The 15,685-nt window shown below is 40.2% G+C and overlaps 1 protein-coding gene across 1 annotated transcript; it reads right to left on the reverse strand.

Moving 5' to 3' along the window:
- Nucleotides 1-6,457: 6,457 nt before the first annotated feature.
- Nucleotides 6,458-7,431, reverse strand: LOC117081390 (olfactory receptor 8B4). Its single transcript, XM_033207204.1, has one exon. It carries the CDS (start codon nucleotides 7,413-7,415, stop codon nucleotides 6,486-6,488), a length of 930 nt encoding a protein of 309 aa, XP_033063095.1. The 5' UTR covers nucleotides 7,416-7,431; the 3' UTR covers nucleotides 6,458-6,485.
- Nucleotides 7,432-15,685: the final 8,254 nt, after the last annotated feature.

Consider the following 15,685-nt stretch of genomic DNA (forward strand, 5'->3'; position numbering starts at 1 on the left):
CAGGCTCACTGCAAGCTCCGCCTCCCGGGTTCACGCCATTCTCCTGCCTCAGCCTCCCGAGTAGCTGGGACTACAGGCACCAGCCACCACGTCCAGCTAAATTTTTTTTGTATTTTTAGTAGAGACGGAATTTCACCGTGTTAGCCGGATGCTCCCGATCACCTGACCTCGTGATCCACCCGCCTCGGCCTCCCAAAGTGCTGGGATTACAGGCGTGCGCCACTGTGCCTGGCCAAGTCCTATTTTATAAAGCAAATTTAATTAATAATGTGTGATAAATTTGAATAAGTATCTTTTTAGTATGTATGGAAATGATCACTTGATTTTTATCCTCAGCTGTATTTTAAAATATATTAGTAGATTTCCTAATGTTGAATCGTCTATGCATCTATGGAATAAATCCCACTTGGATATGATTACTCTTTTTTCTGCTGCTGAATGTTTGCTAATATTTTATTTAGTATATTGTGTTGATATTCCAAAGTAATATTTGTCTGTGGTTTTCTTTTTGTGTATGCAATCTTTTCAAATTTTGTGCTCAGTTTGTAAAAATGACTTTGGAGGGAGTTTTGCTTCTGTTTTAAGCCCTGAACCAGTTTAAATACTATTGGAATTATCTCTTCTGCAGTAGACTTCTCCTGCAAAACCATCTGGGACAAGTAATTTTTGTGATATAACTCTGACAACTTTTTCCATTGCTCCTACGGAACTGACTCTTTGGATTTTCTATCTGATCAATCATTCATTTTCTTTAATTTATATTTTTCCAGAAAATAGTCCATTTCATTCAGGCCTTTTATTTCACTTGACTAATGCTCAAAAATGTCATTATTTTAATGTCCTCTATTTCTATGGTTTTCTCTCTTTGTAATTTCTTATTTTTTCTTTCTTCTTTTTCTCTGAATTAGGATAGATAGCAGCTGATATATATTACTAATGTTGAAAGAACAAGCTCTTAAATGTATTTATTATCTCTACTGCTTTTGTTTTCGAATTCATTTTCTGATTTTCACTTTATTAATTCCTACTCTGTTTTCTTTTAATTTTACTATGTCTTTTTCTGACCCATTAAGTTAATGGTTTAATTTATTTATATTTATTGCTTGTTTAATATAGTACTTTAAATTATTTTTCTGTTTAAGCTGCATACTATCTCATAAAATATAAAAGGTTACATCTTCATAACTTTTTTCTAGGCATTCTGCAATTTTATATTTTTTCTTTGACCTACAAGTAGCTTAAAAGAAAATGTTAAATATCAAAGTAATAAAGTATTTTTGCTTTCTAATTATATAATTACACTGTAGTTTTGTTGCATGATGATCAAAGAACATTGATGGGACTATTTTTAATGTATCAAATTTATTGAGGTTTGCTTTTGTGACCTAATATTCTTCATGTGACTGTTTTTTGACCCTTTGATTAAAAGGTATGTTTTTAATACCTAGGATACAGAACTACACATACACACACACATACACATAAAAAATTGGATGTTTATATAGAAAAAACTAATTTGTGTATGTAATTAGATTTATCTCTCTATTATCTTCTTGACATTTTCCACATCTTTTATCTTTTTCTATAAACCTGCTTTATCACAGACTAAAAGCTGTAATTTAAAGTGCCCTTCCAATAATGTGTATTTCTCTTGTAGCTCCTGATGTTTTACTATTTGGTGCATAGAAAGTCATAACTATTACATATTTATTGTAAATTGTATCCTATAACATTATAAAGCTTTTGCATATAACATTTTTTGACTGAATTTCCATTCTGACTGAAATTCAGCCTGTTTGTTTGCTTGCTTGTTTATATTTACCTGTTATTTATTTAACCACCATTTTATTTTCAATCTTTCTGAATCACCTGATTATAGATGGGTTTCTTGTATGCCACATGGAGTTGTATTCTGCTCTTTGATCCAGCCTGACTCGTGTTCTTTTAACGAAGTTAAAACATTTACCTTTTTTAAATAGACAGATAACTTGTGTGTATTTATCACATACAGCGTGATGTTCTGAAGTACATTTACAATGTAGAATGGCTAAATCTAGCTAGTTAACAAATACATTGCCTCACATGGGTGTCATTTAATACACAGTCCCCCCTTACTGTCAGGGGATATATTCTAAGACTCCAGTAGATACCTGAAATCACAGATAGTACCAAACCCTATTTGCCATCAACTGGAATATGATTTTCTCTGTTCATGTCTTCCACATGCTATTCTGTGAAACTGTGAGTCCCCTAGCCTAAATTTTCCTGTCAAATTTCCTTATTAGCTCACCATGAGCCCTCTGTCCATGGCCCTTGCATTTTAGTCATGGTTCTCCAGAGAGAAAAAAATCAACTGGATTTGATAGCTCAGAGATATAAATATGGATTAGATAGACAGATAGATAGATAGGAGGGGATTTATTAGGAAAAATGACTCAAATGATTATGGAGGCTGAAAATTTCTATGACAAGCTGTCTGCAAACTGGAGATTCTGAGATGCCAGCAGTGTGGATCAGTCCAAGTGTGAAAACCTCAGAACCACGGGAGCCAATGGGGTAACTCTCAGTCCAAACCCAAAGACCTGAGAATCCAGGGGCCACTGGTGTTAGTCCTGGAGTCCCAAAGCCAAAGAGCCTGGAGTTCTGACGTCCAAGGACTGGAGAACGGTTTCCCTGCTCCAAGAGAGAGAGGAAACCCTTTTCTCTGCATTTTCTGTTCTATCTGGGCCCCAGCCGATTAGATAATACCCGCTCACATTGAGGGCAGGTTTTCCCCACTCAGTCCACTGACTCACATGCCAGCCTCCTCTGGAAACACCCTCACGCTCACACACCCAGCAGTTCCCTAGGTGTTCAAGTCACGTTAACACCTAAAATTAATGAGTAGAGCCCTATTTGAGTTGCACTTCGCGTCCTCTCAGTCTATTCTTTGCATGGTTTCCAGTAACCCACTACCAGAGCAAGAGGGGTCATTTCAAATCATAAGAAAATGAGAGCTTCAATTACCAGAAGTCCTTATGCTAAAAGTGCAGAGACAGCTCTAATGTGGGAGATTTGGCAATATTAATCACTCACTCCCGCTTTCCTGTGGGTCTGATTAGTGAGCATGAGTGGAGCCAAAAGAGGATGAAAATACCATTGCATCTTTATTCACAGCCATGCTGAAGAGGCAAAGATGTCAGGACTCACACCTCCCTCTCAGAACCCGGACTCTAACTTAACCCAGTAGGAGACAGGAGTAGAAGTCGGGATTGAAATCGCTCAGATCTGGATTGTCCTTACCATGAGCTTGCCTTAGGTTAGTACCAATAGTTTGGTGAGGAAGATGCTGGGCACATTTCCATCAATGACCAACTTGTCAGTCTCTTTCAATCTTGCCTGTCCAATTAATCTAACCTTCTCTCATAAAGTGGACCAAGTAAGAAAGCAAAAATACGGATAGTGTGTATTCACTTGTGAACTGTTCCTTCCTGGCAGGTGGTATTCTATCCCTTTGGTGGATACTGCTAGTTGTCTACACAATAGTCATGTTAGCACCTTCTTCCTTAGCAACAAAATTCTACTTTTTAAGGATGATAATGTTATCAAGTGAAATGCTAAGTTTCTCAGCCTCCTTTGCAGGCAGGGATGGCTAATAACTTTTCAGTAGCAGTCATACATTAAATAGGGGAAGTACGCATTTGCTTATGCTCACCCCTGTGTCTTCCTGCTGCTTGAAATATGGACAAAATCTTAAGAGCTCTAGTGGCCATCTGGAATTCATGATGCATTATTGAGAATGAAATCTCTAGCTAGACAGAAGAGAAAAAAGATAGAGACTGAGTGCTTGATGACTCAGCACTGTCAAATCAGTCCTGGACTGCCCACCTGTGGATGCTGTTTATGTTGGAGGACAATAAACACTTACATGTTTCAGTCACTACAGTCAGACTTTTGTTACCAGCAGCTGAAGTAGTTTGTAAATGATACATTTCTCCTGTGGAAGTGTGAGGGGAGAAAGGGTGCTATGCATCTAAGCTGAGAGTTAACGCTGAGTCAGCCACGGACATCCTCTCATCTGCCTCATGAGTGCAGGGAAACGACCTCCTTTTCCTTCCAAAGATCCACTAGAAGTTCTCCTTGTACTCTCGCTCTTCCTACTTGGAGGGTCACTTACCTGTCTTCTCCCATATGGTTAGAAATGTGAGAGACAACAGTTTACTCCTCCTGATACTCCAAAATTATGTTATCACTTAATCGTTACATAATTCTGTTTGAACATCAACGTTAGTAATACTTGCATGTTTCCAATTTACAACTGATTACAGATTCTGACTGTAGCTCAGGGTCAGAGTTATAGATTTGAAAGTCACCATCAAATGCATGGTTGTTGAAGTCACCTGAGTCAGAGAGATGCCTCAGGAAGAGCCCAGAAGAGAAGGACACCAAGAACTGAACCTAGAAGAATCTCAACCTTAAGGATGCTTCCTAAAGAGAAAAAAAAGTAGTCTTGCTAGAAATTAAAAAGTCATGATGTGAGGAGATGACAGAGTTGTGGTCTTGTGACAGAAGGACTCACTTTAGGACAGATTTGACACTCAGTTTCAAATTACGTCTCTGTTACTGAAATGCAACAGCCCTCAACCCTGCTTCTATTTGTTTAACACTGTGAGAACAAACAATTCCTTAATGTCAACCCAAAACAATATGCAAGATGATCCATCCTTGGTTTGAGACAGAAGTACAGACCTTCTGAACTTATTTAATGTTGTATTTTCTGTCGGAGGAAGAGATGCTCTTATTTGACTGTTACAAGAGCCAAGAAAAGTCTCTCTGAGTTTTTATCATGTCAGCTCCTCAGTCACAAAGGAACTTCTTTCCAAAAGATCCAAGCCAGTGTCTGATTAAGTCAAACATACTCTCACGGCTACTCACCCCGGTGCCAATACGGAGTGAATGCAGGGAAAGTTATTCTTGGACTTTAATGCATTGATTACATAATTGTTCCTTTCGATTCATATCCTATGCCCTGACTTAGTTCTTGTTCCCACTCATTTATACCAATGGTAACTGGGTTTTTTTCTTTATCCATATCAAAGTAGATTTACTTTTATCCTTCCTTATTCTTGATTCTTTTCTAATATCCCAAGACCCCCATGGACCTAGACACAGTCCAATGGAGGGTGGGATTCAGCAAAGCCCAGAGGACTGACCAGCAGTGGTTGAGTAAGGTATTAAATCAATTCCAATAAATGAATTAATATATTTAAGATATCTCAAACAGCGCACAAACACATAGTGCAAGCTCAGTAACTGTTAATTGTCATAATTATTGTAATCAAGGCATAACCCAGGTATCAAAGTTTTTTTCCTCCGAAGATCTTCTTCCTTTAACAGACTTGGAGAAGATAGAGTTTGTCTCACGTCTCCTGTCGGTCAGCCCTGTGCTGCGCATGCTTCTCCGCCCTGCTCTCAGCTCTCCCTCAGAATGTCTCCTGGCCACAAGCTGGAGCACCAAGCTCTTCATTGTAGAACAGCAGAACCTTTAGCAGAGTAATTCAGAGTGGTCTTTTGCACTCAAAATCCAGATCCCTTCCAGACTTCCTGAGAGTGGGAAGTGTAACATAATTCTCTTTCTTTCCGATTCTGTATTATTAATTGTAATACACACACACACACGTTGTCAGAACTGTAAAATCTAAATCTACTTTAAAGAATAAGCAATCTTTCTAAAATCCAGTAGTGTGCTCAGTATCTCCAGAGCAAGACAGAGGCCACATTTTATAGATCATGCAAATCTGTGGAGTTCTTCTTTGTTTTTTCTTCAACCTGAGTCTCCAGAGCCTAAGAAATTGGGTCAATTACACAGGATCACTGACCCCTGATTACCATTCCAAGGCCCAGAAGTTTTAAAACTTTGAAATAAAAGATTTGGATTTGATTTATCCTTACACAGCAGAGCATAGAAAATTCTTGCGTGAAGGATTCTCTTATGTACATATATGTATATGAAAAGGAGGATTTATGATCTTCCTGACCAACCAACCTCCTGAAGGGCTAGAAGATTATATTAGCATTGGCAACAAGGTACCTACCTTTGATCTTTAATAAATCTGCTCATGTAACTAAAGAGAAAATGCTCCTCAACCTTTATACCATCACCTGCCCCTTGTTCCAGCCAGAAACATTCTTGCTCAGAAAAACTCATTTAGCCTACTAAGAAAAGAATGGAAGGCACGGAGCCTCATCTTACTCATCTCTTGGGCCTAATACAGAGTTCAGTAAACAAAAGGCATTTCTTAGGTGCTAACTCGCATGCAATGAGCCAATTTAAGTGTTGCAAAATAGTATAATCCTAAAGGAGAGTATAGAAAAGAGATTTCCAATTTTTGAAAGTGGAGAGAAGACCCTCTTTCAGGAGAAAGGTTAAAATTCCACCTATAGATAGAAAGACCCTTGAGTATCACGCTTACGAGAACCAGTTGCCAGTGATAGAGAGAGACCCATTAGAAGAGCACTCTCTTCAGGGTTTTGCCCAGGGCAAGTTTAACTTCCTCATTCCTCAAACTGTAGATCAAAGGGTTAAGCATGGGAACCACATTGGTGTAAAAGACTGAGGCAAATCTGCCATGGTTCATAGAGCTGGGAAAAGATGTTGTTAAGTAGGTGAATGCCCCTGACCCAAAAAACAGAGCAACAGCAATTATATGGGAGACACATGTGCTAAAAGCTTTGGATCTGCCCTCTGCAGAAGGAATACGGAGGATGTTGTAGAGCATCAAAGCATAAGAGATGATGATGCTTAAGCTGGATAGCGTGATGATTACTCCAACAACAATGAAAAATACCAGCTCATTGATATGTGTGCTGGTGCAGGAGAGCTGCAAGAGGGGGAGAACTTCACACAGATAATGGTCAATGACGTTGGAATCACAGAAGCTCAATCTCAGCATGCTTCCAGTGTGGGCCATGGCCCCAGCAAACCCTACCACATATGAACCAAACATCAGCAGAAAGCAGACCCTTGGGGACATGGAGACCATGTACAGCAGGGGGTTGCAGATGGCCATATAGCGATCATAGGCCATTGATACCAACACATAGCACTCAGAATTGACAAAGAAACAGAAGAAAAATAGCTGAGTCATGCATCCCACATAAGAGATGATACTTCCTGGCACAAAGTCATTCAGCATTTTGGGGGTAAACACACAGGAATAACAGAGATCTACAAAGGACAAATTGAAGAGGAAAAAGCACATGGGGGTGTGAAGGCTAGAATTCATCCCAATTAAGGTGATCAAGCCCAAGTTGCCCACCACAGTGAACGCATAGATCCCTAAGAACAGAAGGAAAAGAGAGAGCTGGAGCTCCGGCTGTTCTGATAATCCCACAAGGACAAACTCAGTCACTGAGGAGCTGTTTCTCAGAGTCATTCTCTCCTGGCGAGTTGTCTGGGGAAACAGAGGGCAAAACACAGAGTCACGACAGGCACAAGCATGGCTAAGGGAGGAAGGCTCTAGCAGACCAGCCAGTGTGCAGATGCCCTCTCTTCCGTCCTGCCTTATCTACACAACGGCCCACCCTGAGGTACTGATGTGTCTGTGAGAGTTATTTCAGCTCTGCTGGGCCGATCATGAATTCAAGCTAGCATCTCTTACCAAGAATTCTGTCTCTGCTTGAGAGATGAGGAGGGAGACAACACACCTGAACTGGCTGCCCAGGGACTCTCAGAAAGACACCCTGAGAACTAAGAGTACAACCTGGGCCGCTGCCTCAGGTGCTGAGAGACCAGAGCTCTCAAGGTCCCCAGGATGCCCTCCCATTCTCTGCCTCCATCTCCCTACTAGATAGTGGATTTCCATTTGGAGAGAAAGCCAGGCGTTTTCCCTACTGGCTCTGCACATCCCCCCAGCCTCCTCAAAGACCCTCCACTCCATCTCACTTCAGGGTCAGCGTTGAGAGCAGAGACAGGATCCGTGCTTCCCAGAGCCCTCGGCTGTGGGTTTCAAAGAGACCACCAGGAAAGACGGGATTCAGACCTTCACCTTCCTTTTCCTGGGCCCCACTCAGTGCTAGGCCGCACGCCATCTCCTTTTTCATTAGCCAGAAAGAGAAAATGGTGCTGCTTGTGGAGAAAGCACACCACCTTGCGTATTACCTCTTTTGACTCCCTCAGTGCTGAGAATCAGAGCTTTTACAGACCCCAGGCTCTAAGGTGTTCAAGGAATAGACCACGGTTTCTGTTTGTGGATTTTCCCAGATGGTCTCGGCAACTTCAGGAAAGAAAACTAGGGACTCTCATTTTGACCAGAACCCCAGCTGTCATATCGCAGAGGAATTTAAGCTGTTTGACGATCTCAGGGACCTGATTAGACACAGTTTCCCCTGGGAATTTCTCCAAGATCTGTCTCTATAGGGAAGGAATTGCACTTTGTTTACAGCCTGGATAACAGTGCTTACCTAGCATCTTGGGAGTGGGGGTTCCACTCAAACTTTCCCTCTACTCCAGGGATTTCATGTTACTCAGTGCTGAGTTTGGGAACTCATTTTTTCCTTTCTTATTAACTCTCAGAGCCTAAGCCTGAATTTAAGGATGAATAACCCCAACCTTAGCCACCGTCTCCAAATCTTCACAGGGAGCAATAAGAGTAGGACCCCTCAAAAAAAGGTCAGATCAGATCTACAGAGAGTACCTCAGACAAAAGGCTTCTTGGACCATGTGCTGCTCAGAACAGAAATCACACCACCTCCACCACAAACACCACCTACTTGCAGCTCTAATAAGGGCCACAGACAGGCCTTTACTATATATGAAGAGATTAAAATATCACAACACATATGCAAGAAAGCACACACACACACACACACACCCCTACACAGAGTTACTCTCTAGGCATGCAGGCTTAAAGTATAATGGGAGATGGATGTGATGGTTTAATCCTGCCATTTTTCAGATGACAAAGTTGCTCTCCATATGATCTGCTAGATGAATATTTTAAGAAAAATTCAAAGACATGGGAGCATCTGCATTTGTAAGTTTCACTAAGCTGCCTAAAATAATCCTAGTTGGCCTGGGATGGTCCTGACTTCCACTCATTATCTCTGTATAATTATTAAGAGCATATCCGGCCGGGCGCGGTGGCTCAAGCCTGTAATCCCAGCACTTTGGGAGGCCGAGACGGGCGGATCACGAGGTCAGGAGATCGAGACCATCCTGGCTAACCCGGTGAAACCCCGTCTCTACTAAAAAAATACAAAAAACCAGCCGGGCGAGGTGGCGGGCGCCTGTAGTCCCAGCTACTCGGGAGGCTGAGGCAGGAGAATGGCGTAAACCCGGGAGGCGGAGCTTGCAGTGAGCGGAGATCCGGCCACTGCGCTCCAGGCTGGGTGACAGAGCGAGACTCTGTCTCAAAAAACAAAAAAAGCAGAAGTAGCTTTTCAGGTCCTCTGGCCCCCGATGTCTCCTATATCCTCTGACTTTCGTCCCCTTTTGGACAGTCTCTGTATTTCACCCTCCTTAAGTCCACTTTTCTGGACAACCAGTGTTATCTCTTAAGGAGAACCTGTCTTCAAAAATGGGAAAGGCATTAACTGCAAGCTGCTTCTGATTTATACCTAGCCCCAAAATCCTAAAGCAAAGAAGCACAACCCCTAGTTGTCTGCCTAAAATCAGTGAAAAGGAAAAAAAGGGGGGATAGGAATTACCTAGATATAAGGAACAAATATTAGTACTTTGTTGTACATCCCTGTATGTGGGAACAGTAAATTGGTTGGCAGTGCTTGACAAACTTGGACATATGCATGCATTTTGACCCAGTGGCCTACCACTAAGTGTATACTGAATAAAAATAAGTATGCATGTTTACCTAAAGACATGCCAAGATTTTGCACAGCAGCATCGTCCTTCATAGCCACAAACTGAAATCACCCCATCTGTCAGCCAACCATAGACTGGATAATAAATGGTAGGATGTTAATAAAATAAAATTCCATATAGCCATGAAAGACAATGACATAGATAAATGTCACAAACCAATAGGGAGTGAAAGGAGCCAAGCACCGAAGAGGGCATATTTTATGATTTCATTTATATACACTTTAGGAACAAGGAAGCTAATGTATGGTGCTAGAAGTCACACAACACTTCCTCTTGGCTGGGCAGGCAGGGGCTAGTGACTGGAGAAGGATTTGAAGGGTGCTTTAGGGTTGTTGGCAATGTCTGGTTCTGACAGGGGTGCTGGTGACACAGATGTATGCAGTTAGCAAAAACTCATCAAGCTCTAGCCTTATGTTACACTTAAATAAAAAGTTTATTTAAAACGTAAGTGGAGAACAAAAAATAAATCATCCTACCAAATTAGTTTAAGACAAAAATTACTCAACAGCTTTGAGCTATAATTCCCCCATTTGTAAAATGGATATTTACTGCCCTGGCAACTCAGTATAGTAGAACGTGCAAGAAAAATAACACCGTTTATGTTTCTTTTCCATCTTATGTCACTTAAAATTAAAAAAAAAAAACAAAAAAAACATTTTTTAGTATAAAGGGAGGAAATCAAGAAAAAACAGAATTAATGCATATGGAGCAACTACAGAGTGCCTGGCCTTATGCTGGATGTTTTCTGATGTAATATGTTGTTTATAACAACTATACAATGTGTATGTGTGTGGCAGATTGCATTTCCCGAGTATAACTATACCAGTGAACACACACATACACAGTCACACATGTATACACCTTGCATCCCACATGCTCTTGATATAATAAGACTGAAACTCTTCCAATCAAAAGATGAGGCCTATATGCCCTAATTTTGCCTCTAGGCAGGGACTTGGGATTTTTCCAATCAATAGAGTATGGTAGAAGTGATGCTATGTGACTTTCTTTTTTTTTTTTTTTTTTTTTTTTTTGAGACGGAGTCTCGCTCTGTCGCCCAGGCTGGAGTGCAGTGGCCGGATCTCAGCTCACTGCAAGCTCCGCCTCCCGGGTTTACGCCATTCTCCCGCCTCAGCCTCCCGAGTAGCTGGGACTACAGGCGCCCACCACCTCGCCCGGCTAGTTTTTTGTAATTTTTAGTAGAGACGGGGTTTCACCGTGTTAGCCAGGATGGTCTCGATCTCCTGACCTCGTGATCCGCCCGTCTCGGCCTCCCAAAGTGCTGGGATTACAGGCTTGAGCCACCGCGCCCGGCCGTGACTTTCAAGGTTAGGTCATAAAAGGGTAGCGCCTCCACCAGGCATGCATTCTCTCTCTATATATATTCTCTCTCTCTCTCTCTCCCTCCCCCTTCTCCCCGTACTTCACATTGATCTCTCTTTTGACATCCCTTAACCTTCAGGAAAGTCATGTCAAAACCCTCTGGCCTTGTCACAAGATAAAATTACATAACTACATGCCATAGGAACTTAACTCTTGTTTATGTCACTTACCCTATAGGAAAATTGCTCTCATTATACAGTACATTATCTCAGTTAAAGTTGCGGTTTCCAAGCACCTACCAAAAATGTTGATTGTGGACTTACTGTACACTATAAGGTAGCAAGTGTGTGATCATTTGTTCAGTGTTGAGGAGCAGGAGCCCCTTAGGACCGACATGCCAGTGAGTGGACACTTGGAAAAACACTCAAGGGAAATAGCCAGGGGACTTACCAGGACAGGTATGGATCACTTGGCCCAATTCTCCCGCATTATCAAGGAAGTCTCCTTCCAGTTCCATATTTGAATAATGTTTTTGAGGTTTACTTTTACGAAGAAAACAAACATTGCTTTTTAGTACACATAATTCCTTACCCATTGCATTTGCCCCTCCTGAATGGCAGTTTATTAGGTATGCAGCAATGGTCTAACAATGGAAGAGAGAATCTTCTGTTCATTAGAGTAGACATCAATTTGTTAATCATCCAACAAATATTTATTAAAGCTAGTTATTTCCAACAATATTGCAAATGCTATTGTATTAGTCAGGGTTCTCTAGTGGGACAGAACTAATGGGATATATATAGAGAGAGGCATTTATTAAGTATTAATTCACATGATCACAAGGTTCCACTATAGGCTGTCTGCAGCCAGAGGAGCAAGGAGAGCCAGTCTGAGTTCCAAAACTGAAGAACTTGGAGTCCAGTGTTAGAGGGAAGGAAGCATCCAGCACTGGAGAAAGGTGTAGGCTGGGAGGCTAGGCCAGTCTCTCTTCTACATTATTCTGCCTGCTTATATTCTGATCTCGATGGCAGCTGATTAGACTGTGCCCACCCCAGATTAAGGGTGGCTCTGCCTTTCCCAGCCCACTGACACGAACGATAATCTCCTTTGGCAACTCCCTCACAGACACACCCAGGATCAATACTTGGTATTCCTTCAATCTAATCAAGTTAACACTCAGTATTAACCATCACAGTTATATTCAGAAAAAGTTCTCAGGATAAAAAAAAAAAAACAAGAATTCTGGACAAAATATTAAAAACATCTATTTGTTCACATTTGAGCTGCCAAAAACTAAGTAAAAATCTGTGGGAGCAAAAGAGAAGTAACAAAGTAAGACTTCAGAGGGATGCACAAACCCCAGAGCTAGAGTTTGCCTTTGGGGAACTAGCGGATTCCTGGGGAGCAGAATTGGGGTTTAATGAGTTAGCTATGCAGGAGATAAAAAAATAAAGCCTGGAACTGTAAGCAGGTTGGAAGTTTGGAACCATGACTGACTCATAATACTGACTTCCTAGAAGAAAAAAAAAAAAATCTCAGTGGCTAACTTGGAGAAAAAATGCCCACAGCAGGAACTGGCCTAGAAATATGACTGACTCGTCGTTGGCTCTAGAATGGCAGAAAAACAGACAAAATAACCTCTGACAATTTCTAATCACCTCTGTGTTTCAAGTAAAAAATTCATATTACAAATATAACAATAACAAAAAGTTCTTTCTGGAGACTACAACTTAAATCCAGATATGAAATAATTTCCCCAGATAAATATCCAAGGATCATGAGCTTGTGGCGAAAATTACTAAACAAACACAAAATAATCCACCATCAATGAGACTCACCAGGAATGATAAAACACAAATTACATACCTAGCCAAACCTGCAAAATTACTAGCTTGTCAGGGACAGAAAACAAAATATATGTATATAATATGTTTTTAAAAATTATAAAAGCAAACAAAGTATAATGAAGAAACCATCAAAACTGAAAGAACACTTCAAATGTTAAAGAATCAAATAGAATTTTTAGAAATGAAAATATGATGATTAAAACTGGGACCTCTATGAATATGATAGACAGCTTATTGGACACAAGTGAAGAGAAAATAAGTAAACTGGAGGGTAGATCTGAAGAAAGTGTCCAGAAAAGTCAACATCAGTGTGGGAAAGACTAAGAATTGGAAATACAATTTAAGATATGTAGAAATAAGAAGTTTCAATGTGTGTGTTTGTATGTGTGTGTATACATAAGCATTTAAAATAATTTAAACCCTGTGTTTTGCTCCAAAAACAAGGCAACAATCAAAACACACACAACCCCTGAACTTTCAAACATATAATCTAGATGGAGAAAGCTAGAAGAAACAGATACTGATGCATAATTAGAAATACAGTAAGTGTGCCAGGAAGAGGTTATAGAGTTCTATGAAACCATTTAAAATGGGCTCTACGAAGTCTTCAAGGTCAGAGAAGGCCTCCCTAAAGAAGTGAAATTCAGTTTTAAAGCTAAATTTAAGTAGAGATTTAAAAATATATAGCTGTTTGTTTGTGACTGTCCAGCATTGGAATTCCTTCCAAATTGAGGACTCTGCCCCTACGTGAGCCTTGGCTGGAGCAAGGACCCAGCCTGCTTCTGTGAAAGCACCCCAGAGAACATCAGATCTAAACTCAGCCAGTCAGATGTTCCCAGGCAGAACTCTTGAGTTTGGGGCGAGTGACAGAAAAAAAGCCACGAACAATTTATGTTCCATTTTTGCAAAATCAAACAAAAATCTACCAGTCAATAATAAATGTTAGGTACTAGTGGTGCCAGCAGGAACAATCAGTGCAGTCTAACCGCATAGTTTTGTGGTATAATTTGGCTGAGATTCCACCTGTCTAGCTCCAAAAACTAGTTCCCTAGCCTGTTCTAAGATTCTATGAACTACCCCATTTATTGCTAATGAGCTCCCTTCTTTGCTAAAGTTAACCAGAATCAACTGCTGCTTGCAGCTAAGATCTCTGTCTACTAAAATAGGGACTGGTGGTTAAGGGGTCTGTGGGAAGGGAGTAGAGACAGAGAAAGCATCACAGCCTGTGGGGCAATTTTTTTCATCTCCCTATGATCGGGATAGGCACACTCCCCACAATCATCTGCACAGAGGCGTGTAATAAACCCTCCTCAAAGCATGTAACAAACCCTCCTCAAAGTTTTGGTCTATTTTTAATAGACCAAATAATTTTCCCCTTCCAGGAATATGTTTGGATGTGGTTTGGAAAATAAAATAAAAAAGCATCCCAGTTTCCAAAGACTGCTATTCTTCATACTCTTGCAACAAAGTTCTTAAAACCTTTGATTCTTCAATGATTCCTTTTTTTCTAAATAAGCTAAATTATGCTTCTCAGTGGAATGAATATAAGTTTCTTTGCCAGTTAAACAGAAATGCATTTAACGAATTATCTGGCCAGGTTTTTTAATGGAATGTGGACCATATATAAATAAAATAAAATAAAAAGATTATGTTTAATATCTAAGGAAGTTAATGGCTCAATAACTACTTTTATTAATGAAGAATATCTAGTGTATGTTTACATTAGTCAATGTTATGATGGTGTTCTGCTTCTCCATATGCTCTATATTCACTTTATTGGTTTCGAGATCCCTTATAAAATCAATACATGGAAAAACATTTTGCACATCTTGTAAAATTTGGAAAATAATTTTGCTCTTAAAACTATTATAGGCTATTATGGAAAGCATATCTTTGATTTTATAACAGGTTATTTTATACTAAATCTTTATTCAGAATATCTCCAGTTATTATATTGTTACTATGGAAATTCACAGTCTGCTTTATGACGTAGTTTTAGAAATGTATTGCCATCAGTCTTGAATAACAAGTAGAAGGTTACCAGCAGAGAAAATCAGGAAAACATTCTGAGCAAAAGGAACCACAAAAGGAAATGGAAAAGGTTATAAAGGAAAAAAAAAACACTGCAAATTTTAGGAATTGCCAAGTGACAGAGAACTGAACAGCTGTATACATGGCAAGGAGCGGTTGGAAATTGTGGAACGGGTTAATGATGAGAAATGTAAAAAGAAAATAAAATGTCAGTACCTTCCAAATTCATTATGCTGACGGGAAAAGTTAAGCCCTGAAAGCTGACTCACTCATGTTAACATGACTGTTTTTCTTCTCTGCTGCATGACTGTCGCTTTGTGTTGAGATGTTATACAGTAACACTCCCTGTTCTTTATTCAAACTAAACTAAATGACACTGGAAATAGAGACCCTTGTGACTGTTACCTCTTTACAATAACATGTAAAACAACTCCCTTAGAGTGGAACCAATAGTAGTCAATCAAATCTTATATCTGTATGTTAGCCTTTGCATGGAAAGTGTAATCCTGTTCTGCACCTCCGTTTTATTTCTGTATAAATTATCCTTATTTTTCACCGCACCAGGAGCACGGATCACCATTCTTTGGTGTAGCTCTGCTGCCTGGACCATGCCCTCATACTTTCC

Source organism: Trachypithecus francoisi, unplaced genomic scaffold (assembly GCF_009764315.1).
Source record: "Trachypithecus francoisi isolate TF-2019V2 unplaced genomic scaffold, Tfra_2.0 Lachesis_group8, whole genome shotgun sequence".
Classification (NCBI taxonomy): Eukaryota; Metazoa; Chordata; class Mammalia; order Primates; family Cercopithecidae; genus Trachypithecus; species Trachypithecus francoisi.